The following is a 27,083-nucleotide window of genomic DNA, read 5'->3' as shown; positions in this document are numbered from 1 at the left end:
GGCAGATAAGAGAGGGGATGAGGGTCCACAACTCAAGTTTGACTACGAAAAAGACAGTATCCGGAAAAACACCGCTAACTTTGGAGGAGGGCCGTGTTTTTAGCGGTCTCGTTAAAATTGGCGTGAGTTTAGGTACATCAAGAATATGCATTAATAACTTTACCCTAGCACTAGCAGTTGGAATGGAATTTCTATTAAGGCGACATAATTCTGCATGTAAAATCTAAGACAAAAGTGTGTGTCAAGCCGGTCGCTGTTTAAAAAGGAAAGGAGGAAGAAATGGCTTGGCACGTTGATGGATTTCATCTTAAGATATCAGAGCTGTCAGTGGGAGAGAAGGCCTTTTTTGTGTTGTTGTCCTCTGCTTTCTCCACATGGCAAGCGAAAGAGAAAAGTTGGGTAATGTAATGTGAGCCCATTGGGTGTAAGGATTGGTGGGTGGTTTTGGAAGGCGACTTTTGGTTTGAGAGAAAAGGTGGTATTCGTGGTCTCTGTGGGTGTATCAGATACTGTCTTCTGAGTTCTGTATTTAGTTTTAAATTGGTTTGGAAAGTTATTCAGAGTGGTGGTGTGTCTGTGGGTGTTTTCTGATTCATCCTTTGAGGTATGGTTATTTGGAGAAATTGGAACAAGCTAAGTGATTAGTGGGACTGGGAATCCGTGTTTCTTCTGTAACACAGAGATTGATTGTGTTTTTTTTAATGGTGGAATCATGCATTTCAGGAGCAGCGACTTCTGGAATAATGTTGCTTTTGTAGAAATGTAGCAAGGCATATTTGGGCTGGGTTTAGAAAGCTGTTGGTGAGATGGCGAGTGCAATCGAGTGTGAGAGTCTGTCAATGAATAAGGATTTCTTATTGAAGAAGGATGATGGCGGGGATGAATTGAATGGAGAATTAGAGTTGAGCTTAGATTTATCCTTGGGAGGATCTATGGGAAAGTCAAAGGATAAGAAGAAGGAAAATCCCTGTCTGCAGAAATATCCTTCTGGAAATCTGCAGCCTTGCCTGAGGAAATTCGCATCTGGAAACTTTGATGAGTCTGGGGAGGAATCCAAAAGAAATATTGCAGGAATTGATATTGATTCAGGAAGAAGGGAGATCTGGAATAATTGGAATTTAAATAAGCCTTCTGCAGCTGTTACTTCAGGTCCCCTTCCTCTGTCAAGGTCTCTGAGTGGTGCAGTCAGCTTTGAAGAAATGAAACCATTAGTGCTCCCCAATGAGTCCAGTGGGAAACCAGCTTGGCCTCATCATTTCATGCATACAAGCGCGCCCAACACCATGGTTCAGAATGGAACAGGGCATCCTAGGATCCTCAGGACTTGCAGTGTTGGAACTCTCGGAGCAGGTTTCATGACGCCTTCACCGTCTTCTGTTCTTCATAGACAGCCAAGTCTTGATGTGCTAATGCCTGATCAAAACCAGGAGAGTGTTCAATCCACGAGGCAAAAGGAGGCTCTCGAGCAGCAGAGGAAACGAGAAATGCATGCCTTGAGGAGACAAGAGGCTAGGAAGAAAAGAGAAGAGAAAAAGGCTAGAAGAGATGAAGGTAAATCTTTTTCAGAGAATAAGGTCTCTGTTTCTTTTCCTGTTAGTTCTGGTGCAATTCTTTCTAGTAACAAATGGATGCTGAATCCTGAGCTATCGACCACCACTCAAACAAGTCAAAACGAGATGGATCGCAAGGAAGGAAAATCAAAACCTAAATCTCTCCTTGAAACTCAGAGATCTTTGAAAAGAGACAGAGAGAAGGTTTCCAAAGAGGTTGAACCATGGATTGAAAAGGAGAAAAGGGTAAAGAAAAAAAAAAGTGGGAATGGTTCCATGGACCCCTTGCCCTATGATTTTGATATGGAGACTAAAGTTAGTGTTCCAGATCACACTGAAACTAGGAAGTTAATGGGTGGTAACGTTAATGGCAATTGCTCTACAAGAAGGAGCAGTAGCCCAGGAAGAGGAAACTCTACAAGGAATACCAATAGCCCAGGGAGAGGAAACTCTGGCAGTGAAGAGAAGAACTCTAATAATCTCTATGAGAATGGGCATAAGAGCTCAAGCTCCAATATTGAGGATTGTGAAAGCACAATATCGAGAAGCCAGGCTACAAATTGTGAAGCCTCAGCCTCACCCTCGGCCTCACCCTCAACTTCAGTAGCTTATACTAATCTTCCATTTCCTGTGGTACCAATTACTTATCCATATGCAATGGCTGGTGCCAGTGGTCAGTGCATGCCTCTGCCAATTGGTTTCTCTATCCCATATATGATGCCTTACTGGACACCTGCAATCCAGCCGACAGGTTCCGAACCTTCCAAATCTAATGTCCCACATATGCCTAATGTTATCCAGCCTGCTTCTGCCTTCGGCATTCCACCTTCCCAAATGCCTATTCATGGAACTCTACCAAGTTGGCTATCGGCGCCAAAGGCCAAGGGAACACCAGCATCAGTGCAAAACTCTCATTCTTCTGGAGGATCGTTGGCCACGAGTTCTTCAATTCCAGATCAAGATAGAAAATCTTCTGAAGGTCAGATTCTTTACTTAGTTTTTAAGAATAAAATGACAAATGTTTGTTCTTTTTAAGCTTAAAACATTTTTAATGACCCAGGCTCTTAGTACTAAGTGCTGGAAAAAATCTCTAATCTTTGGATGACACCTCTGTTTAGATCTGGAAAACAATAATCATGTACCTTAAATCTATATAGATAGAAGATCAACTACATATTTCAGGTTACCTTTAGAAACTGTAAAAAAGGACACTGAGAACTCTAATGAATCTACATGGGTGTGCTAGACAAATGGATTCCCCTCAATTATACTAGTTCATACATATAGATAGAAGATCAACTACATATTTCAGGAGTTACCGTTAGAAACTGTTAAAAAGGACACGCTGAGAACTCTACTGAATCTACAGGGGTGTGCTAGACAAATGGATTCCCTCAATTACACTAGTAAGAAACAAAGTCACAAATGCTGTATGGATGACTTAGAACCTTAAAGAGTAAGAGTTAAATCAATACATTTTGAAGAAATGTAGAGAAAACCTCAGCAAACAAAAGTTCAATTAAAATATGCAAAATTTTACAAGAAAAAATTAAGATTTTTTCATTCCATAACAAATCAATTTTGCAGACGTGAAAACAGACAGAAACCCTCTGTATTTAGAGTCCACCTTTCCTCTTGTGCTCAAGTATCCCATTAGCGGATGCTCTGACATGAAAAAAACAACTTTAGATTTTTTTAATTCCTTTTTTAAAATTTCCTTAATGCCCTTGAGGGGATGAGTATTGCTTTCAAACAACCCAAACTTTGAAGAACTTGACAAACTCTCAACCTGGTGAATTTGATCAGGCAAATTTGATTTCCTATGGTGGACTGTGCAGATAACTGTATTCTTCTTTTCTGTCTTCAATCATCTAGGCAAGATCCCTATGATGGGGTTTGAAGTTTCCTTTTCTCTATTAATTTATATTGCATTCCTATTAGTATTAAATATAGAATGTTCCAAAGAATATCAGTCAAGAGGCTCTTTGAAATGGCTATGAGAAAGAAAATGATCTGTTTGGTGAATTCTTTCCTCTTCATTTATCTTACAGGCCTGATATGTTTTCTTTGCCTTAACTATTTGCAGGATCAAGCAGTGACGAGACAAAGAGTCAATCAATTAAATCAGTAGAGCTATCTCAGAAGGGTTTTCAATCTTTAACTAGATATCCATCTGTGAGCAAGGCTGAAGGTCAGATTTTGTCCATCTCAGAAGTAAGTGTATCTCATAAGGCAGAACAAGCACAATTAAAAGAGGCAGCAGAGAAAATTCCTTGCAGTTCAGCTCAATCAGATTTTGAAAACCCACCCTCCAAAACCTTTCAGGAGAGGACAATTGATGCACCAAGCAAGAAGAAACCCACACATTTTGTTTCTCCTTCAAATGAGAAGAAACAAAATTCTTCTTGCCATTCTGCGCCTGACCACATTTCAGAGGAGACGCAAACCAAACAAACACAAGATTCTAAAAATGAAACACAAGATCAAGACAATAACTCCGATTTGAAAGCGACAAGGAATTCTCAATTAGACAATGGATTGTTACACACTTTCCACAGGGTCACAACCACAGGAATTGGGCCAAAGGGGATAACAATCAGTGGGATCTTATCTTACAGCAGTAATCAAGTTAGAATAGTTTGTGTATGCCATGGAACCCAAATGTCGCCTGCAGAATTTGTGCAACATGCAGGTAGCACAGATATTTCAAATCCTGAAAGAAATATAGTTGTCACTCCGACCCCTTTTATAATTCCCGCAACTTCGGCACGAGGTTAACGCAAAGACCATAAAAAATGCTCAGGGTGAGCAAGGTGGTTAAAAGTGTGGCAGTGCCTGGAACAAGCAAAGTGCCCTTTTGCTGGATATTGCATGGAAAAAGGCATTGCTACTTTTTGTACAAACTTTTCTGAAACATAACTTTTGTGTTTCAGGGGGGTTGGGAGTTTCACATTCATGATGTAAACAAGCAAGAAAATATGTTTGACACCCTTTCCTAGAGGCAATACTCAAAAATTTATGAAACATGTGAAACTGATCTTACAGGGACCTGAATTTGTAATCTTCTTCCCTTCTGATGGAAATAGTTCCGGGAGATGTGTTGTTAAGTTTTGTGGGGAAGAGACTAGTGAGTAGCTGGTAAATAGATATTTATTCTAGTTTGTATAAAATGTTTCTGTAAGAATATATTGCAGGCAAAGTCTGCTTTGTTGCATTTTTTGAGTCACAATATTATGTTGCTTTGTTGAAGACAATTGTTCAATAGGATGGAGCCAAATCTCATTATAATCTTTAGCAGATGTTGTATGTTTGACAGTGGTTTTCCATCAAATTTTTAAGTTCTCTGCAGAAAAAAGTTTTTTTTCTTTTTTTTTGGGTAGATTTTCCTCTCTGCAATGAAACAACAATTGTAGCATCAATTAAAATGGTGGGCAAGATTTGCCAACATCAGAAATCTGTGTTTTGTTGTGAAGTAAGAAAGAAATCACATTAGAGGTTGACCCAAGGTGTGATGGTGAAGTCGTGGCAATGCTAATGTTGTCACGAAGGTTCAAACCCCACAGAGGATGGAGAGAAGAGGACAAAGGAGGAGAAGAGGAAGAAGAGGAGGGCATGAAGCATGAAGGTTCAAACCCCACAGAGGATGGAGAGAAGAGGAAGGAGGAGAAGGAGAAGAGGAAGAAGAGCATACCCCACAGAGGATGGAGAGAAGAGGAAGGAGGAGAAGGAGAAGAGGAAGAAGAGGAGGGCATGAAGGAGGAAGGATGTGCGTTACTGCTGGGGATGAGGTCCCTGTTTGTGATCTCACTTGAAGCAAAAACCAGACTAAAAATCCTTGTTTTTCACCAATTAAAAAAAAAAAAAGAAATCACATTAATATTTATACTTTCTCTTATGCTCTCTACATTTTCACATTTTCCTGTATAGGTGAATTGGTCATAAGGGGGAGTCTCATGGGCCAGCTTGATTCCTGAAAAATGAGGATTGAAGGATTGGATCAATACTATTAAACTGATATGATCTAACAACTGAATTGGAATAACGTGCTCATAACAGCTTAATTTATTTAAATAATGTGTTCCAACAACTTGATCCATGGTGTTGGTAGTTAAAAGGTGTTAAACAGAACCACTAATAAATATGTAAGGATTTAAACATGTGCAAGTGGACGAGTCTTGGGACATTAAAATAGAATCGTATTGTCCACAGTTTTACTTCACGCTAGTCTCTGATGATATATAATTATAATAACAGTAAGTGGGCTTTTATTCATTCTTGGGATGACTTTTGTCTTTCTTTTCACTGGCTCTACTTGGGCTGTATTTTCCTAATTTTTTTTGGACCCATGGGATAAGAGGCAATGCAGCACCCATGCAGCACTCATCCATATTGTATCATTGATCATATTTAATAATTATTTAAAAAATAAACATTTCTTATATTTTAATTATTAATTAATTAAAAAACATGATCAATGATACAATATGGGTGCTCGTAGACAGAGGTCTGAATAGATTGTCTTTTATTTATTGACTAGTTTATAAAATGACATATTTATTATAAAAGATGACAAAGAACATAATTCTATTTCAATTAAATTATCACATATATTGATTCTTGATCTCCCATTTTTTTTTTATATTCACTATCGTGGAATCTGGAGGTGTCCTTGCCGAAGCAAGACTAATCCCCCAGTGTGTACGACCCACTCACAAGGTAGCAACACATACAGAGTTAACACAGTCGGGGACTCGAACTCAAGACCATGGGGAGCATACCCACGCCTTAAGTTGCAATCCACAACCGGGTGAGCTAGGGCCGAAGCCCTCTTGATCTCCCATTCATGTGTGAGTGTAGAATTATTCCACACACATCAATATAAGCCTTAACCCTGGAAGACAAGTGTGAAAGGAAGGAACATATTCTATGAGGATGTGGTAGTAGAATGTTTGGAAGATTGGACGCAAGGATAAGGGATTATATAGTGTAATGTCTCATTTTCAATTTATATGAGTGTGATGTCTTTATTCTCAATTAAATTATATTTGTGGAAGGAAAAAATGTTGGGAAAATATATTTAATTATTTGGATTCAAATCAATTTTTTTAGTTGTTTTTTATAATCATATTATTCATCAGGAAGTAGAAAAGTTATAGTTGTACTATGACTCTTTGTGCTCTTAGTCGAAGGAGGATACCACCTACAACAAGCTTTTGAATGAGGTCAGGGATGAATCCTTTTGTTGCTTTGTCGACTTCAAAAAGGCTTTTAACATGGCCCCTAGAAACAATCTTTGACATAGAATGGAAGAACTTGGGATTCCTATTGTTGAATTTTTCCACTTTCAGATTAACAGTAAGTTTAGAATTCAGAAATTAATATCTACTTTCAGATTGTTTGCAGTTAGTTAAGTAGTTACAAATTAGTAATAAACAATAAGTAGGCAAAATGAACAACCATAAGACAAAACACCATTACCTTGGGAAAACCTCCTAGGAGGAAAAACCCAGCCAGAATAGATCCTCGGATCTAATTATGAATTATTCACAAATAAGCAGATTACACACTTATCTGTTAGGCTGATAAGGATGAACAACAACAAGATCCAGATGTCTAGGTCAGTACACAAACAACCCTAGATCTTCCTTTCATACTTGCATCTGCACTACACCGTCTGTGTACTGACCAGCCCGCACCAAAGTGCGCACCAATCTGCCCTACATACTTGCATCTGCACTCTCTATATACTAATTTGCATACCATCCTTTGTACTAAGGTCTGCACTTCTTCACACTTGGGAAGCTCCAAGTGCACACATAGTTTACACATTTAGAAGGATAATCTTGCACCCTCTTATGAGCAAAGATATTTCGCATTATACTTGTATGGTAAACTTGCCCTAGTGACTGAAGTTAATTCACTTGGCAACAAGTATACTTCACCTACTAGCAGCAGATGTATTTCACCTTCAATCAAATTTCGCACCAAAATTGCAAAGGTAGTAGTTCACATATGTGTTGATATAAAAATGAATAATAAAAGCATACAAATGAATCCTTATTTATATGTGGAAGGGGAACTAATATTGGGTTGGCCCAATATTAGTTTTGGCGCCAACCTCTTTCTTTTTATTATTTTATTTTCCCACGCTTCATGTTTGCTGATATAGGGTCGGCCCTATAGGAGTGTGCACACGTTAAGTTTATGTGTTTGGCGTGTTGATGGAGAGAAGGGCCCAACCCTATTCGGAATCTAATTAGAATCCGATTACAATATTATTTTACTCCCACTCAAGAATAGTAGGGGGCATGTTACGTATAGAATCAAGAACGGGTGGGAGGAGAAAGTTAAAAATAAACAACACCTATACATCTTAGGGTTGTTGTTCATAGTCTTATGAGGAGGTTAAAGTCAAAATCAGAACTTCAGCTGGCATTTCAAATAGCTTAAGGAGCGATATTGGGGTCAACAACAAGGGTGCCCTCTATCGCCCACCTTTTTTGGCTTATATATTGACAAGTTTGAACAATGGTTAAACATGATAGTGAGGGTATTTAGTTGGGTGAATTTGTGAAACGCTGCTCTTTTATGCATATGATCTCATTTTGATTGCTAAATCTACCCTTGGTTTGCAAGAGAATTTATTAGCTCTTGAGCATTTTTGCATCATGGTAGGAATGCAAGTTAACATTAGCAAGACGAAATTAATGGTTTTCTCAAATAGAAGAAAACAACATTAGCACAAGTTTTACTTTAAAGGCAACACTCTTGAAGAAGTTTCAGATTACAAATACCTTAAAATTGATTTCAACAAAAATCTTAGTTGGGAAGGTTGCAGGAAGAAAATAACTTTAGGAGGTTGGAAAGCATTTTATGCTCTTCAAAATAGATGTAGAGAGGCAGAGTATGGGATTGGAAAACCATCCAAACTCTTTTCGAGTTGTCAGTGCTGCCAGTTGTCCTTTATGGGTGTGAAGTTTGGGCCAATAGTACCCCAATCTCTCAATGAAAGCAAATTGAGAGAATTCAAAAATGTTTAATCACAAGTAAGTTCAAAATTAAGAGTATAGTTCCCTATGATATCATGTTAAGTGAAACAGGAGCTACCCTTATTGAAGCAATTACTATGGTGCGCCTCATTAGCTATTTAAAAAGAATCAAGCAAATGGGAGAAGGTAGATCGCTTAAGGTTGTCATCAATGACATATTATGCAAAAGAAAGAAGACATGGATGCAACAAAACATCAAATGGATGAGGAAATGGAACATTTATTTGAATATGTGCCCCACAAATAGCAAAGAGATAAAGGCCTTCGTTATGCATAAGTTCTATAAGTGAATTTGGGGTATTGGGCTAGGAAGAAAGAAATAATACTATATCAATGAGCTCAACACCACGTATGATCTGTTGGGAATTTGGAGGAATTGACTATGTGTTGCATTGATGTTTGTCATTGATGTCAACACTAGCTTCTTTGGTTATCTACTAGGTTCCAGAAGAGTGGTTGGAATTTTATGATGATCAGGAGATTTGTATCCAGTATATTCCGATTGGTGGAATTGGTTTGGTTCGGTCATTCATGTCATTCAGATGCATGTCACATTCAGTTGGTTTGGGATTTGGTGATCCGAAATGGGATTTGGTGATCCGGAAGCTATCATATGTTCTAGTAAGCCTTTTGGTTACCGGTAAGGGTTCTACCGATGGAGCTTTATTGAAGTTCTTTTAATGGATTCGATAAGTGGTGTTGGTGCAGCTTCTAGAAGGTTTTCAGGATGATGATGGCTATCTTGTTCGTGTTCCAGTTGATTGGTGGTATTGCATTTGGTTTATGGCGACCTACTTTGGGTCCGGACTTAATGCTATTTTGTTAGGTTATGGACCGGTTTATGTAACGTGTTGGTGGATGCTCCCAATGCATTACCGGTTGGATTTATTGTTTGGTTAATGTTGTTTCGGTCTTAGGCCAGCTTGGATTATCATTTGTTTGCGGGTTTATGTAATGGATTTATTGTATTATCTTTTAGGTGGCGAACCTAATTGTTTAGGTCTCGGGTTGGTATAAATATGATGTAAGATCTTTTTGTAGATCGTGGCATGTGGTCGTGGTTATGGGATTATCTATGTGTGAATAAAGTTGTAATCATATGCAGAGGTTTTGGTCGATCATAGGTGATCAAATTGGGTTTGTGTAAGAGGTTTAAGACCTCTGACATTGAGCTTAACTGGAACTGTACTTAGGCATAGGAGATGTTATTCTTGTAGTTCATTCTTATTTCCGGATTGTAGTCTGGATATCTTTTGTAGTCAATGAGGCTCCTTTGTAATGAGAAGTGTGCTCTAGGTTGTTGGCCTTCCCGCATGTGTAGGCCCCTTATTGTAATCACATACTTACTGCAGAAGTATCATCTACCTGTGGGTAGGCTTCCCACCTTGGTTTTTTCCTTTACCGAGTTTCCCACGTACAAATCTTGGTGTTATGTGTTATGAATGCATGGTATTTGGTTTATGATTTATGTTTGTGCTTAATTGATATATCTGCTATTCTAGTATTTGGTTTATGCATTTCGGTAAAAGGTTTTGTGTGCTTAAAGTTTTATAATCTATTAACAACTGATTCACCCCCCCTCTCAGTTGTTCACCGGTTATCCTAACATGACCATCTTCAAAAGTTTACATAGGGGCTAGTATATCATGGAAAGCTAAAATTCTTATTCCTCAGCTTAGAACTAACTCTCATCAACTCCGTTGTAAGATCGAACGGTGGAAAAGGCCAAAAGAGGCTTGGGAAGAAAGGGTTGGAACTTATTGCAACTCTGAGAATGTGTAAACTGAAAAGCATTTTATCTTAGAGTGTGTTGCACTCAAAGACAATAGGGATAAATTTTCCAATATATTAACCACTAGCATGTGGTATAATTTATTCAACGAGGAGTATATCAAGAAGTTGGGAGCACTTATCATCTACTTGCATAAGCAAAGAACTGATCTGCAAAAGTTGGTTTTGATTAGACAGGCTATCTCATAGGCTCTCGTTAACCTCATGGATGTTCAAATTGGTTTCTTTCTTTCTTTTTCATTAGGAAGTAGAAATGTACAACTCGTTTCTTTGTGCTCTCAACTGAAGGAGACCACCCACAACAAGCTTTTGGAAGAGATTAAATATCAGTTTGTTCAAATGCATGCAATAGATGTTAAATGTTCCAGACAACTACAAAAGCTTTTCAAATTTCAGGTGTAATTTGAAAACAAATTATGTTTATTCCATTTCTTTTGTATTTGCTCACTGTTGAATCAATGAACATTGAGGATGGGGGGGAGGGGGCGAATCAATGTTTTGCAATTAACGAGTTTCTTAAATTGATTCTTAAACCACCAGATACAAATGAATAAAACAAAATTGCAGAAACCGAAAGCAAGAAAAACAAAACCATAACACCATAATTTTTATGTAGAAACCCGGAAAGGGAAAAGCCATGGTGGGATTGGAACCCACAATATTATAATACTGTGATCAGGAGTATAATAATATTACAAGAGAGGAATACACATGCATTCAGGCACACTGCCTAAAGCTCACTGCTCATTTACAAAAGAGAGGGCTACAACCCCGGAGGAAGGCTCACTGCCTTGCAAAGATTACAAATGATAACAAGAATGTCTGAACTGGAGAATAACATCTACATATGCCAAATTGCAGTTTCGATTAAGCGCAATTAGTCTTCTACCACTGTTCTATCTCTCTGCTCTGTTCCGCTGCTATGTCATATACCATAGCATAAAAACCTTTAATCACACACAAAACTTCACACGATCACTCATATAATCTTCTCTCTCTTGCATACCATCATATCACACTCAAATGAATCAGTCTTATATATCCGCACCAACAAAATAAATCAATTTCCATGTCAGCTTCCAAAAACTAAATAACATGCAACATGAAACATGTAACCATATGTCGACTGAATCCGATTACCAATTCATATGCGGACCTAAAAAAATTTATAATAAGCTTCTTAGATGTCAACTCAATTAGCTCAAACTCAAAACAAATCACCAAAATCAACCCAAAGATTATGCACCACATGTTACATCAAAATAACTTTGTTCTTCCTAAATTACCGGTTACCAGATCATCTATCTTGCACAAGAATCAATACTGGAGACTAGAATTTTAAAATAAGCTTCCTTGAACATCCAAACAACTACCTCTTTCATCGCAACCAAAATTAAGCAACCAAAATGAAGATCTACACAATGTACCCATACTCTGTATTCCACCTTCCAGACTTAAATGAATAACAAACTTCTCAAACTTTTGGTAGATCACTTTTACATATTCCGGATATGATATATGATCTGAGTTGCCATCATTGACAACCTCAGAACAATCTCTATGCACAAATCTTCACCGATACAGTGTCTCTTGCCAACACTCACTTCAATCATTGTTATTTAGTGTTTGTTGCTGCTCAGCGATGGATAGGTGTTCTAGATAGCTGAAAAACCATTCAATTACTTATGTAATAGCTAATATTGTATTTGCTAATAATATCATTGCTGATTTGTAATGATCTTCTTCATTTCTTTGCAGTTAATTTCAATTGCTATATTTTTCTTAATGTAATTAGCATTGTTCAATAAAAAAAATTAATTATTTTTGAAATTTTTAAATTGGATTTGAATTACCTTTTTTATAAAAAAGACCAAATAATTATTGAAATATTATTATTTTATACGCATTTTCTCAAGAAGGGGAATGAGGATTCACGAAAATGTGATTTTGCTCCACATTTTCTTTTATGGCAATTTCTTTGGGGAGATCTGACCTCTCATGAATGAGGAGTTACTATTGATAATTTTGGCAAATAAGATGAATCAATAAGATAGAAATTAACAGAGAATTATAAGAAGTTAACAATGGAAATAGAATATCCATTATGAAATATTCATGACAAATTTTAATGGCATTTGCAGGGTGTAAAGTCATCTTTGACTAGCTAAATATAGATAGAAAGTTGTTTATGGATTAAATTGTGTTCAAGATTTTTATATAAAAAATCTTGAACACAATTTAATCAAGAAACAACTTTCTATCTATTCTATGGATTGTGGAAATCTCTTATCATTAGCTAAATATATTCAAGTGTAAGAGGAGATTATGACAACTCTTTTAGTGGGCCTAATCTAGAAGAGAATGCTAAAATATTTTATGATTTTTGGGCATAATGAGATGGAAATTGTGCGTCGACTTCTATATTAGTCAAACATTTTCTTTAATTAATATATTTTGTCAATTTTTTGAAAATTTCACGACTTGAACATTTGTGTTCAACTACGAGATTTAAGGATAAAAATCATCAAATTCTTGGAGATTAAAGGACAAAAATCCTTTGGTTTCTTGAGGAAAATTACACTCAAAGGTTGTGTTTGGATTTTTAGCATATATCCGAATATTTGCAATTGCAAATTTGTAGAGAATGGAGCTATAACACACAAAGATCATTTCTAGATTTCATATTTAGATGTACTGTTATAGTTTTTATTTATTCTAGCATTTTCTTGTACATTTCTTGAATATAAATTAGCTCCAACATTTTGGTGAAGTTTTATCTCATGTGTTCAAATATTCATTATCTTCTTGGCTTAGCTTGTGTGAAATCCATGATATCAATGTACTTAGATTTTTTGTTTTGGTTGTGTGACATTTTTTTATCATCAACATTTTGGATCATGCTCCATGATCTATCTTCAAGATGAGATATAGCTAGAGAAGAGATCTTCTAGTTTATTTATATTTTGATTAAGTAGGTGATCCACATGATTAAAAATTTACAATTGACTATGCATTCATAATAGTCACATAGTCAAAACCAAAAGTTAAGTATATTGATATCATGGATTGTGGAAATTTCGTGTTGTTAACACTATAAAATTCAATGTTTTAACATCAAATTTGTGTGGGATTGTTTTAAAATTTATAGAATATATTTTATAGTAAATTTTGTTAAGGAAGTTTTAGATCTAAACATATTTACATAAAATTTATGTATGGGACAATACACTGGAAGCCTAGTGGTACACTTTGGAGAGAGTAAGAGAACTTTTTCTTCATTTGATATTGCATTAAAATTTTACGGGACCAAAAACATTCCCATGAATTGGAGATGTGATCCAAATGGATTTGGAAAATAGGTTTCATAATAAATAGGAATGGCAAACATGTTTCAAATACAAAGACAAATGTTTGACAATATTACAAATCATACCAAACAAGGATAATAATGCGGTTGAGTAGATGCCATAAAGGTTTGCTATAGATTAGAACACAATATAGGTGCACCAATGTACATTATGTTGGTTCCCAAATCAATAGATTGGAAAACCATGTTTAAGAGTATGCCAAATTCTATAATCAGGCTTCATGATTATTTGAGCCAACAAACAAGAATCTCCCAAAGGTAGATATCTTCTGCTATTTAGGCTCTACTATGCCTTGGTGGGTGTACCCTTATAATCAACAATTGTTTACTTCTGATGAAACCACTGATGATAATAAAGTGGATTATGATCCTCATACAAATTGTAGGGTTTGTATGACTACATCCTTCAATTAGATTACCCTTCTCCAATCTATTTCATTCTATGATGAGGGTTTGAAATAGATAATCAAAAAATAAATTTAACTCCTACCTCTACTGCAAAAAGTAAAAAGAAATAATTGAAAACACAGATTAAAATTCTAAGAACAATTATGATTGGTGCCTTCTTCACAAGGCAACGAAGTCCAGAATGATATGTGGCTTCCCTCTATTTATGTCTCAAATTGTTTGGCACATTATTTGTTTATGCTTTGCTTAAACATGCATAAAATTAATGTTATTAGGTTCTTCTTCTTGATCAAGGATTTTTCCAAATTACTGTGATCTATTAAATGGATTTTAATTCTGCCTTACAAAAGCCAATTGAATAAATCACATAGAGCAAGAGAGGTTCTTTGATAAATCAGAAATATCCTTGATACACTAATTTAAGTAATATGAAAGAAATCAAATTGGAGACAACCATATAACATTTAGCAAATATAACCATACAAACAATTGAGAACAAAACCAGATCCTAGCAAATTGTATTATCACCACTACAAAAACGGTACAAAGATGTATTGCTTGTGTTCTATCTTATGATTTCTTCCAACCCCTTCATTGGTCTTGGTTTCTCCCTTATATACAAAAGTGGTAGAAGTAACAAGCTTTAGGCCATTACAAAATGACAATTCAGTTTTACCTGCCCAAAATGAAAGGACATGCCTTTTCATTAATTAATATGAAGTCTTTTGAAAAGAATAATTAAAACACTTGAAATGTTTGTACTTAAAACAAAGTTTTAACACAAGAAAATAGAATAAGACATGAGAATAGCCAATGAACATAAGTGCGGTCCTTATCATCATATTCCGAACAACAACCCATGACCAATGGGTCTGGCAAGGTTCTATTTTTAGTTGAGTGAACTTCATATCCACCAGCTGACATTTTACAACATCAATCATCACAGGGCTTCGAGTACTAGTTCTCCCACTAGTAAAATATCTTAATCACTAGGCCATTTATACCTCTGCACCTCCAAAACATTCACCATGCGGTCCTTCCATCTTTTATCCATTATGGCAGACTCCTTTGAGACAAACTGTGTATCCATTATCAAGTGTTATTACCTTGTCTAGAAAAACATTGAGACACTACGCATTAACATATTTTTCTCCCTGCATATGAGTGAGGATCCATGGAACCATTTGATTAAAGTCACTTTTCCAATCACTAAGGTCTCTATTGTGCTTATCCTTATCCACAATTGAAGGTCCAGTGTTTGACAGTTTGGAAGGAATTGATCTTAGAATTTATCCTTGGTTCTTCTATAGAGATATAGTTGAGTTCCTCAATTACATTCTTCACCATCTTTTCAGTCATTTTAATAGTACGGGAGCACTTGGGTCTCTTTGCGACACTTTACATAATGTGACCAAAGTATGATGCAATGATTGCCACCTTTTCAAGTGCTTTCAACAATGATTCATACCCTCTGTACACATCTTCTTTTTTATCCATGATATATTTTACTCTATTTATCAATATCCTTTCAACATATAGAGAGTTTGTTGTGACATTGTTTTTTGGCTTTCTTCATTAAATTTCTTGAGTTCTCCAAGTTCCTTTTTATACCTTTGTTTTTGCTCAACCCATTTTTTAGTATCAATCCTTTTGTCAATTAGCTTTGGTAGTGCATGACTATAAAGGACTAGTGCCTTACTTTGACTTGCTTCTCCACCTTTCAAGTGATCCTTTAACTTAACATGTTCAATATATAATCTATTTATTTCCAAAATTCATATCAACTTGAATTTTTCATACTCAATTAATTTTTGTTGCATATTTTTCACAACATCTCTAGTGAACATGGTAGAGCACATTGTCATGGTGGCTACCTCCAATGGGGAGGTATCTTTTAGTGTTTTCAATATAGTGGTACCCTTGGTCTCTTGGACCATATCAACCAATTTTGGCTTATCTGTGCCTTTAAATATCACCCAAGCTGCTAGAGTTTTTGTTTTGGGGTTATACCCCATTCCCCTTACTCCTTGCTTTGAGTCAAACTCAACTACTAGTATTGGGTCCTCCTGATGCATAACCTAATATAACAAGAACATCTGCTTCACAATCATCCCGAGAATAATTAACATGTTGCTTTTCAATATCATTTATCTAGCTTCCTCATGGGTGACATCTATCTCATCGAATCTAAACTCCTCAAAAGTTCTCCTTGCAATTTCATCATGCTAAGTTTCATCAGTGTCCATCATATTCACTTGTTTCTTTTCTTCAAACTCCTTCATTTTTCATTTTTATCCAAAAATATTTAAATTCAAGAGTTTTTTATGAATTCATCATCTTCAATAAACCTTAAAGAAATAACAATTCTCTTGAATCTTCTTCCTCTCCCAGTGGCACATTCCCCTCACTTTGAGCCTCATGCCCATGTGTCTCCTCCTCATGCCTAGGGGTTGACCCTTGGGGCTAATCAACTCCCTCTCCTTCTTTCAAAATCCTCAAGGCTAGGGATAACTTTAAGAAAGCAACCCCCGGGCAAAAGTGTAAAACCCTAGCGAATCAGGCGTTATTTTGGGGGGGGAATTTTCATATTGATGGCGAAATTTTTTTCAAAGTAGGAAAAAAATTTAAATTGTATTGGCAATTTTTTTCTAGGGTACAAAAATTCCATAAAATTTTGGCGAAAAATACCTTGTTCTGTGGGGAAATATATATATTATAGGAGGCGGATGTTTTTTCGTTTAAAGGAACAAATATATAAGCCTATAGGCGAAAAATTTTACTATGAAGGAAAAATTATTTAAGTGTATTGGTGATTTTTATCCACTGTTTGAAAATTATTTAATTTGTTTGGATATTATTTCGTTATTTATGGAAAAATATATATTTTATTGGCAATTTTATGAATTCATTGCCATTAATAGACAAGGCACATCACAACACATCACATCGCATTGAGTCCGGACTCTGCACGATGTATCGATAAGTGCGACCTCATTGACACATCACACGTACCTAAAATCCATCAATGATTTTAAACCGTTCGATGATCGTAGATCAATAACTGAAGTTTTATTTCAGCCCAAATTTTTGAAGAGAACGTAGTTCTCCAAAAAGTGCATGGAATGGAATTAGATTCAATAGACATGTATCAAATGTCACAGTCGATAATGTTGGTCATTTAGTATATGTCTTGTCACTAACTGCAATCCACTTTGCCCCCATGAATTAAACATGACTTCCAATATGGTATTTGGTACTGGTTTAGAGTTGTTTTCAATTTCGCACACTAGTGCAATAATGGGAAAGATTTGCAGAGATATATGAAAGATTTAAATTTTTTTATGGGAATTAATACGATTAGAGAAGGAATTATTACAATCAAGAGCTTCAACTATTTATAGATGATCTCTGCTTCTTTCATCTTCAATTATCCTTTGGTAGATAAATCGTCGAAGCTCATGGTAGTTAAATTCTACCTCTCGTTTAGGTCTATAGGCTCAGGCTGTATAATTTGGTATTCTGATTTCTCAAGATGGACACTCCTATCCACTTGAAAAGCATGTCTGCGGAGGACCAGAGGGCCTTTTTGGGCTCCATTAGAAACCCAACCCTCCAATCGGTGTGTAAGGAGGTTGGGATGTTCACTAATGAGGCTATGAGGATGGTGTTGGGCAGAAAGTTTTTGCGAAATGAAAATAGATACCATATTGACATGGATGTTACATCCTGGTTCTTGGCATCTCTTCTGGACCTCGGAGGAGGCAAGGTGGATATGTTGTTGTTGTTAAGGAAGGTGTTTGAAGAAGACTTCCTTGGAGACGACTTTATTGTTGTCGTCTTTGCAGAAGTAGGGGTGGGGATCCCTTGGGGGAATGAATTAACCAAGCTTCTCCTCCCTGACCAAACAGTGGTCAGGCAAAATTTTCTTTTGAACCTGAATGCAGAGCAGTTAACGCATCATAGAAAATGGGCGCGGATTGGTAGGGACTTTCACTGGAAATGGTTTCTCTTGGATGACTTTCCAGACTACAGATGGCTTGAAGAATTATCATAGCTTATAATGTATGAAGAATTCTACATAGAGGGAGGGAAAGATTCTTAGGGTAAACCATGAATGTGTCCACTGCTTGTGCTTTATCCCCGACCCCTTAGTAGTTTTGTTTTTTTGGCTATTTCCTCGTAACCTCACTCATTTGGCTTTAAAGTTTTTGAGGGACTCCAACATGTAAAAATTGTAAATGTGCGAAACATATATATTAATGATAATTTTGTAAATTCCAATTCATTTCACTTTGCCTCTTATGGATATAGAAATGCTTTCTATTTCATTTTATTATTTCTTGCTGCCATCGTGCCATGGTAGGATACTTAGCATAATCATTATGTTTTGAAATAGCTTAAATAGTTATTAATTTGTGTGGATATAAGATTTAATTTTTATCATAAAAAAACAGCAAGTCTATTCTAATTTATTCTCTAAAGTTAAAGAACAAACTCAGTGTCACTTCTGAGATGACATTTTCTAAAAGATATTTTTAGTGCTTGATAAAGAAGTATTTGAAAAAACATAATGTCAGGATTGGCTGCAAGTGATAACATCCAATAAGGATCGCAACGTCTATGAGCTACATTTTTTTTTTTGTCTATGAGCTACGTTATTTCAATATTTTGTTAAACAATGGAAATAAATTTAATATTGTGATCTTTTTTATGTAATGTTTCTTTCTCTATATTTAATATAAAAAAAAATCCAGTTCGTTTCATTAATTATTTGTACATTGATTATCATTGATTATAAATATATAAAAAAAGATGTTTATCTCGAGAAAAACAAGTGAATTAAAAGTCCAACTAACTAGTAATTTTTTCTGCATAATTTCAATATATAAAAAAATTCCAACTAACTAGGTACATGGACATGTATTTACGGTCCTGTTGAATATAATTCAAAGGGTTAACTTAAAATAGAATTCACATAGTTAATATAATTTTTTTAATATGTTTTAAGAGTTTATTTTAGGAGTTAACAATTCGTATAGATGTCATAACATCCCCTAAAATCATTTATATTTAATTTGTTAAGGTGGATTCTAGTCCCGGTAGGTGGTTTCTGGTTGGTTTGGATACGACATGATCCGGTATGGTTTGGTTATGAAATTGGATTATTCATGCTACTCATGTTCATATTCAGTCAGTTGGTTTTGGTCTAATGATCAGATTCTATCTTGTTTGCTTGGAAGCTTGGCTTGTGGTTCCAATGAGGGTTTCACTAGCAGAGCTTTTGATGAAGATCTTTGATCATGTTCGATACTTGGCGGATTGGGATCATTGCTTTAGCGTGTGGACCTATATTGGCTCCCGATTGATCTAGGTTATGGACTAGCTTAATGTAACGTGTGGATTGGACCTCTCGATGTGTTTCTAGGATGTCTTATGTGTTGGATATTATTTGTTTGGTCTAAGGTCGACATGTTTTGTAATTATGTAATTGGTTTATTGTCTGGTGGATGACCTAATTGTTTATGGTCGAGGGTTTGTATATATATGATGTAAGATCTCATTGTAGATCATCATGGTATATGGTCAGCGGATGGGAAATGAATATGTAATGTACGAATAATGTAAAATAATTCAGGAAGAGGATTTGGTCGATCATTGGAGATCGAATTGGGTTTATTTAAGAGGATTTAGTCCTTCGGTATTGAGCTTAACTAGAACTGTACTCAGGCATAGGAGATTCTATCTTTGCAGTTCATTCCTTCTTCCGGATTGTAGTCTGAATTTGTATGTAGTTAGTGAGACTCCTTTTGTGACGAGCAGTGCACTCTAGGCTGTTGGTCTTCCTGCAAGTGCAGGCCCTCAATTGTAATTCACATACTTACTATAGAAGTATTATCTGACTATGGGTAGGCTTCCCACCATATTTTTTCCCTTTACCGGATTTTCCACGTATAAATCAAGGTGTCATGTGGATGGTATTTATTCTTTGATTATTGTTTATGCTTAATTGGTTTAACTGCTATTCCGATATTAATGTTTTGGGTTCTGATATTAAAGTTTTAATTGCTAAATGTTCTAGTAATCGGTGACAACTGATTCACCCCCCCTTTCAGTGTTGTCTTCCGGTTATTTGAATTGTCTAATGATTGGTATCATAGCTTTGGTTCTCTTTGAAGAAAGCTTAACCGCTTGAGGAAGATCCTATGGTGACTAACAATTCAAGTTCATCTAGTTCATCTGGAGTTATCTTTCAGAGAGATATTCCTAGGCTTGATGGAACAAATTACATAGTAGATTGAGATGGAGACTCATCTGAGATGTCTTGGCAAGGAGATTTGGGAGATCACACAGAATGGTGTTACACCTCATAATCCGACATTTAGAAATCCTCCTCCAGAAAACTTGGATAAAGAGCTTGAGAATGATTGTAGAGAAAGAGAAGCCCTCTTGTGTGCACTTTCTAATTAGCAAATAATGAGATTAACTAACAAATCATCTGCAAAGGTTATATTGGATAAGTTGGAGACTCTTAATGAAGGTAACCCTACTATGAAGATTGCTAAACTTGATGGTTACTGGGTGAGATATGAAAACCTGAAGATGGAAGAAGATGAAAGGATTACTGCATTTATGGAAAGGGTAAATGAGATTGTTATGGGAATTCAATGTTGTCGGGGAACTCTGAGTGAAGATGAAATTGTTTCTAAAGTTCTGAGAGCCCTACCACTAGCTTACAAGATGAAGGCTATTGCAATTAATGAATTGAGAACAATGACTAATATATCTGTCAACAAAGATATCTTGGTTGGAAAATTATCTGCTTTTGAGCTTGAAGAATTTGGACCTTTTGGAGCTGTGAAGTCTGAACTTGCTTTTCATGCATCTGCATCAACAACCAGTAAGAAAGACTGGAAAACTTTATATGCAAAGGAATTGGATGATATGAAGAGAGAAGATGATGAGTTTGAGCAACTTGAAGCACTATTTGCTAGAAGAGTACCTAAAGTATTAGTAGGAAGTAAGTATGAAGGAAAAACACATTTTAAATTTTTTGCATGTAATAAGATTGGTCATTTTACATCTAGATGTCCTAAAAGGAATTCAAGATTTGAAGAAAGAGTTAGAAGATATTTTAAACTTAGCCCTGGATATCAGAACAAGTATAAGTACAGGAAAAACAAAGACAAATCATGCTACATAGTGGATGAGGAAAGCATTACTGATTCTGATGATGAACCGACATAATATTATGCTAGTGGTTTTGGCAATGGGAAGGAATGGGTGTTCTTGGCTATCAAGGAGATGTTCCGACACTGGAAGAGAATGTACTTGAAGAGAAGGCGGTTGCTGCTAAAATTGAAGACAAGGATGAATGGGTAATTGATAGTGGTTGTTCACATCATATGATTGGAGATAAAGGGAAGTTTCTATCTTTGCAAGAATATGATGGCAGTCTGGTTAGATTTGGAGATGACAAAGCATGTACGATCAAATGAAAAGGAACTATATCATTGGATGGTAAGAACAATACTGATAATGTTTATTATGTTTAAGGTTTAAGGCATAATCTTTTGAGTGTAGGACAATTGGTGGATACAAGATTTCAATTACAATTCAAGGATGGAAAATGCAAAATCATTAACAGATCTAGTTTGGAGATTACAACCGGTACATAGACAAAAGGTAATATACTTCATTTGAATTCCGGTGAGAATATAGGAGTTGAGAAAATACAACACCACAGGAGCCCAAATAATCTCTGCAAGCTGAAAAACCTATTACAAGGAGAAGCAATGAAGCAAATCACAGAAGGAAAGAATAAACAGGAAAAATATGCTCCAAAATGTATTGTCAATAATAATCCTTCTTCATACAATGAAAAGAAAGAACTCAACCTTTAATAGGTCAAGAAACCCTAAAAGGGAAAACCTAGGTTTGCACATTATAATTAATAAAAACAATTAATTATATGCACCTAAAGTTAGCTCAAGTGTAAAAGAGATAAAGGGAACTTAAATTATTAAACAAATAATGTTTAATTAATCAAGTAAATACCTGAATACTCTAACACCCCCCTTAAGCTAGACTGAGGGAGAAGCTAAAACCTAGAACAACTACTGAAAGCAATAAAGATGGGTCCCGACAACAAGGCCTGATCAGGTACCCAAATACAATGCAATCTCTATGAATTGGAAGAATAGAGAAAACCACGTGGGAACAAAACTCTACTCCAAAAAGAGATGGAAAAGAATATCACTGAAGCATGAAGACCCTGCAAACTCTGTCGAAGAATAACTACTGATCTGAAGAACATCAACTAAACTAGAACATGACTAGGTAGAGAAGACTGTAATCTATATGAGTGCCCTCAAATGACACTACTCGAATCAGGAGGCAAACAAGGCAAAACATTTGAAATCGAAGATATAAATGGCATGAGAAACCAAAGCTTGAAGAGCTGATCAATCAAACCACAGAAGCAGTAGAACCAATAGGATAAACCTCCCCATACTGCGGAAGTGGGAGAGGGACAGGAACATTGAAAAGGACAGCCAAAAACAACTACATGATGAAGAACCAAGAACATCAAAGGTGCTGAGACACATCATCATGAGGTGAATGTCGTGGAAGGAACACTCACTTGACAAAGGAAGATGGCAAACAACAGGCAAACATCAACCCCCTCATGGCAGTTGATCAACAGTGCATGTACAACAAGACACAAGATATGCAAGATTCCAAGTAAACAATGCATGATGACACTTTATCTTAGTGTGTTTGCATATATACAATGCTACAATGATAAGAAGACTGGAAAAAGAAACGAGAATCAAACCAGAGACACCCTATTCAGAAAAGAGATCCTAGGACCTGAAATAACCACGATATTCACCAGAGTGCTTAAAAGAAAAAAATTGAATAAAATATGCATGGAGAAGAATCTGGAAAAAAAAACCCATATTTCTGGAAAGTACATAGTACAAGCTTTCCGAAAATATAAAGTTTTCGAAAAATGGAGGTCGGATGCTCATTCTACGTCTCCCGGAGTGCAAAAAAGAGACCTCACTTTGACTATAAAAAAACATAGTCAAATAGTAAAATTTGAAAAAATTAGCAACACCATGAGGTCGGCCTCGGAACCAGCTTTCTGATGCCTATTCGTTTTCAAAAAAATGACTCCGTATGCCCAAGATAGGGCCAAAAAACCAAATCCTCCCCTGAAAGAGCCAAAAAAGGGGTCTGGTGGCCAGTGGGTGGTTCGGTGGCTAGGGAGCGGTGCTCTGGTGGTGGCCAGGCGGAGCTCTGATGGCAGGGTGGAGCGTCCCCAGTGGTTGGGCGGAGCGGGCCGGGGTCGGGCGGTGCGGCGGTTGGGCGTGGGCGGCGGGCCGGGAGCTACAGGGCGACGACTAGGGAGAGGAGCGGCGGCTGGGAGTTGAGCGGCGGGGGCCAGGGCGGAGGCTGCATGGCAGCGGGCTGCAGGCTAAGCAGGGAGTTGGGGCTACAGGCGGCAGCGATGGCGGGCGCAGGGAGAGGCGGCGGCTGGGGACGCGGGGCTGCTGGGAAGCGGCGGCCGAAGAGCAGCAGGGCCGTTGGAGGGTGTCGGGCGGTGGGGAGAAGACATTTTAGGCAGGCAGGGGCCGCAGGCAGCGGCGACGGAAGCTTCCAGCGGCGGCGATGCAGAAGGTGGCAGGCGTAGGGAGTAGCGGCAGCCGAAGAGCAGCAGGGCCGCCGAAGGGTGTCGGGCGGCAAGGAGAAGACGCCGGTGGCAGGGGCCAGAAACCGGAGGTGTAGGGAGCCGGAAAAGGATGGAGGGGCTGCCGGCAGGGCCGCAGGGGCCGGACTGATAGGTTTGACAGGCCTATCAGTCCAGTACCCTGCGGTACCCAAAAAACTTTTTCCCACATTTTTTTAAAAAACCTTTTTTTTTGCAATAAATTTTTTTTAATAAAAAACCAAAAATCCGGCCTGCATGTCGTAAAAAGGCAAAAAAAAAAAAAATTTCAATTTTTTTCTCGATCTGTGTGCCAGGGTCGTATGGCTTGGATCTGAGAAAAAAAATTCACCCAGAGGCTTAGGAACCAAAATAGGTCGAATTTTATATGACCATAGGGGTTTTTGGGCCGTCTGAGCATATGATGGTGAGGTCCGTTTAGGCCCAAAGTGCTCAGAAAAAAGGGTCAAACCCTAGGTGCATAAAAAACTTTCTGAAACCTCAGATCTGCTTCCAAAGCAAAAATTCTCAAAACAAGAACAGGTAGCTGCAGATCTGAAGCTCTGATACCATATAGGAGTTGAAAAAATACAACACCACAGGAGCCCGAATAATCTCTGCAAGCTGAAAAACTTGTTACAAGGAGAAGCAATGAAGCAAATCACAGAAGGAAAGAATACACATGAAAAATATGCTCCAAAATGTATTGTCAATAATAATCCTTCTTCATACAATGAAAAGAAAGAACTCAACCTTTAATAGGTCAAGAAACCCTAAAAGGGAAAACCTAGGTTTGCACATTATAATTAATTAAAACAATTAATTATATGCACCTAAAGTTAGCTTAAGTGTAAAAGAGATAAAGGGAACTTAAATAATTAAACAAATAATGTTTAATTAATCAAGTAAATACCCGAATACTCTAACATAGAAGACATGTTTGATTGCACAAATTGATGAGAGTTGGCTATGGCATAAAAGGTTGTGTCATGTGAATTTTGATTTCATTGTGAAGATCAATTCAACTAAGGCAGTTAGAGATATACCTAAGATTGTGAAGCCCTATAATCTGGTATGTAAAGAATGTCAAATGGGTAAACATGTCAGAACCTCTTTTAGGAGTATACAAGATAAATATAATGATGTTCTTAATCTTATTCATAGTGATTTGTGTGGCCCTGCTGGAGTTAAAAGTTTTCAAGGTGATAGATATTTTATGCTAATCATTGATGATTATTCTAGAATGATATGGGTTACTTTTCTAAGGGAAAAATCTGAAGCATTTGAAAAGTTTAAAATCTTTAAGGCTAAAGTGGAAGTTGAGACAGGATTGAAGATTAAATGTTTGAGGTCAGATCATGGTGAAGAATTCACATCCAACGAGTTTAATAACTTTTCTGAGAAGCATGGTATAAGGAGATAATTTTCTGCTCCCTGAACAACTCAGCAGAATGAAGTTGTGGAAAGGAAGAACAAAACTATCTTGGATGTTGTTAGAACAATGATGATGGAAGCTAGTCTACCTCATATCTACTGGAGAGAAGCAGTGATCACAATGATTTATACATTCAATAGAGTACATATCAAAGGAGAAATTGATAAGACACCTTATGAATTATGGTTTGACAATACACCTATAGTTAAATATTTTAGAATCTTTGGTAGTAAATGTTATATCAGGAGAGATGATATCATTGACAAATTTGATCCTAGATGTGATGAAGGCATATTTATTGGTTATTCTAATGAAAGAAAGGCATATAGATGTTATAACACGAGATTGTAAATAATTGTGGAGAGTGCTAATGTCAAGGTGGATGAGTTGAATAGAAGTCAAATAAAAGTTTATGAGCAAGAATTGGCGGTGGAAATGATTATATCTGAACTGGTAGCATCTTTACCAGAACAGAGTGTTGAACCAATTACTTCGATAGTATCAGAAAATTCAATAGTAACTGAAGAACCAAGAAGAGGAACAAAGAGTTAGAGGAATCCTAGGTATGTGAGATTGAATCATTCAGAAGATCAGATCATTGGGGATAAGAACAATGGAGTAATGACAAGAAGAAGACTATCAACTAATGAGGTATGTTTAATTTCTCAAGTTGAACTAGTATGTTATTGGAACTAAAGGGTTTTAAGGAATAAATTGAATGAGGATGGTCAAGTTGTAAGGAACAAGGCTATATTGGTTTGTAAAGGATATTCTCAGAAGGAAGGAATTGATTATGAGACTTTTGCACCTGTAGCTAGGATTGAAGCTGTAAGATTATTTCTTGCCTATGCTGCCCATAAAAACTATAAGGTTTATCAAATGGATGTTAAGTGCACATTTTTGAATGGGGATCTTGATGAGGAAGTTTATATTGAGCAACCTGATGGTTTTTCACTATCAGATGATACAAACATGGTTTCCAGGTTAAGGAAAGCTTTGTATGGATTGGAATAGGCACCTAGAGCTTGGTATGCAAGGTTGGATAAATATCTTTTGAAGATTGGTTTTACTAAGGGTAATCCTAGCAGTAATTTATATTATAAGATCACTGATGATGATATACTGATTATTGAAGTATTTTTGATGACATCATTTTTGGAGGTGAAGATAAGTTCTGCATGGTATTTTCTAAGAATATGGAGAAGGAATTTGAAATGTCTATGATTGGGGAAATGAAATTTTTCTTAGGTTTGCAGATTACTCAGACTGAGAAAGGTATTTTCATATGTCAAACTAAGTATGTTAGGGAATTGTTGAAGAAATTTGGTATGGGAGATTCTAAATTGGTAAGTACTCCTATGGTTACAAGTGAGAAATTGACAAGGAAAGATGTTTTTGTATCGGTAAATCCTACAAGATACAAATCTATGATTGGAGGTCTGCTTTATTTGACTCAGACTAGGCTTGACATAATGAATGTTGTTTGTATTTCATCTAGATTTCATAGTGATCCTAGAGAAAATCATGAGTGCGTTGAAAAGGGTTTTTAGATACTTGCAAGGTACATCAGAATATGGTTTGTGGTACCCTAAGGATGATGACTTTACTTTATGTGCATATACAAATGCTAACTGGGTTGGAGATGTTGATGACCGAAAAAGTACTTCCGGTGGAGCTTTCTTTCTTGGAAAGAAGTCGGTTTCATGGATCAACAAGAAACAGTCATCTACTTCTTTATCTACTGATGAAGTTGAGTATGTTGTTGCTGCTA

At 36.6% G+C, this 27,083-nt stretch overlaps 2 protein-coding genes across 2 annotated transcripts; both read left to right on the top strand.

The window, feature by feature from the left end:
• The first annotated feature begins 227 nt into the window (after positions 1-227).
• LOC131030830 (uncharacterized) lies at positions 228-4,764 on the top strand. Its single transcript, XM_057961750.2, has 2 exons — positions 228-2,529; positions 3,637-4,764. Exons 1-2 carry the CDS (start codon positions 807-809, stop codon positions 4,326-4,328), a joined length of 2,415 nt encoding a protein of 804 aa, XP_057817733.2. The 5' UTR covers positions 228-806; the 3' UTR covers positions 4,329-4,764.
• Positions 4,765-5,078: 314 nt separating this feature from the next.
• On the top strand, positions 5,079-23,862 carry LOC131856354 (glycine-rich cell wall structural protein 1.0-like). The gene is made up of 2 exons (XM_059208109.1): positions 5,079-5,348; positions 23,479-23,862. Exons 1-2 carry the CDS (start codon positions 5,079-5,081, stop codon positions 23,860-23,862), a joined length of 654 nt encoding a protein of 217 aa, XP_059064092.1.
• The last annotated feature ends 3,221 nt before the right edge of the window (positions 23,863-27,083 follow it).

The sequence above is a fragment of the Cryptomeria japonica genome, chromosome 7 (assembly GCF_030272615.1).
Source record: "Cryptomeria japonica chromosome 7, Sugi_1.0, whole genome shotgun sequence".
Classification (NCBI taxonomy): domain Eukaryota; kingdom Viridiplantae; phylum Streptophyta; class Pinopsida; order Cupressales; family Cupressaceae; genus Cryptomeria; species Cryptomeria japonica.
Note: the sequence above shows the minus strand (reverse complement) of the source record. Positions and strands in the feature narration are given on the sequence as shown.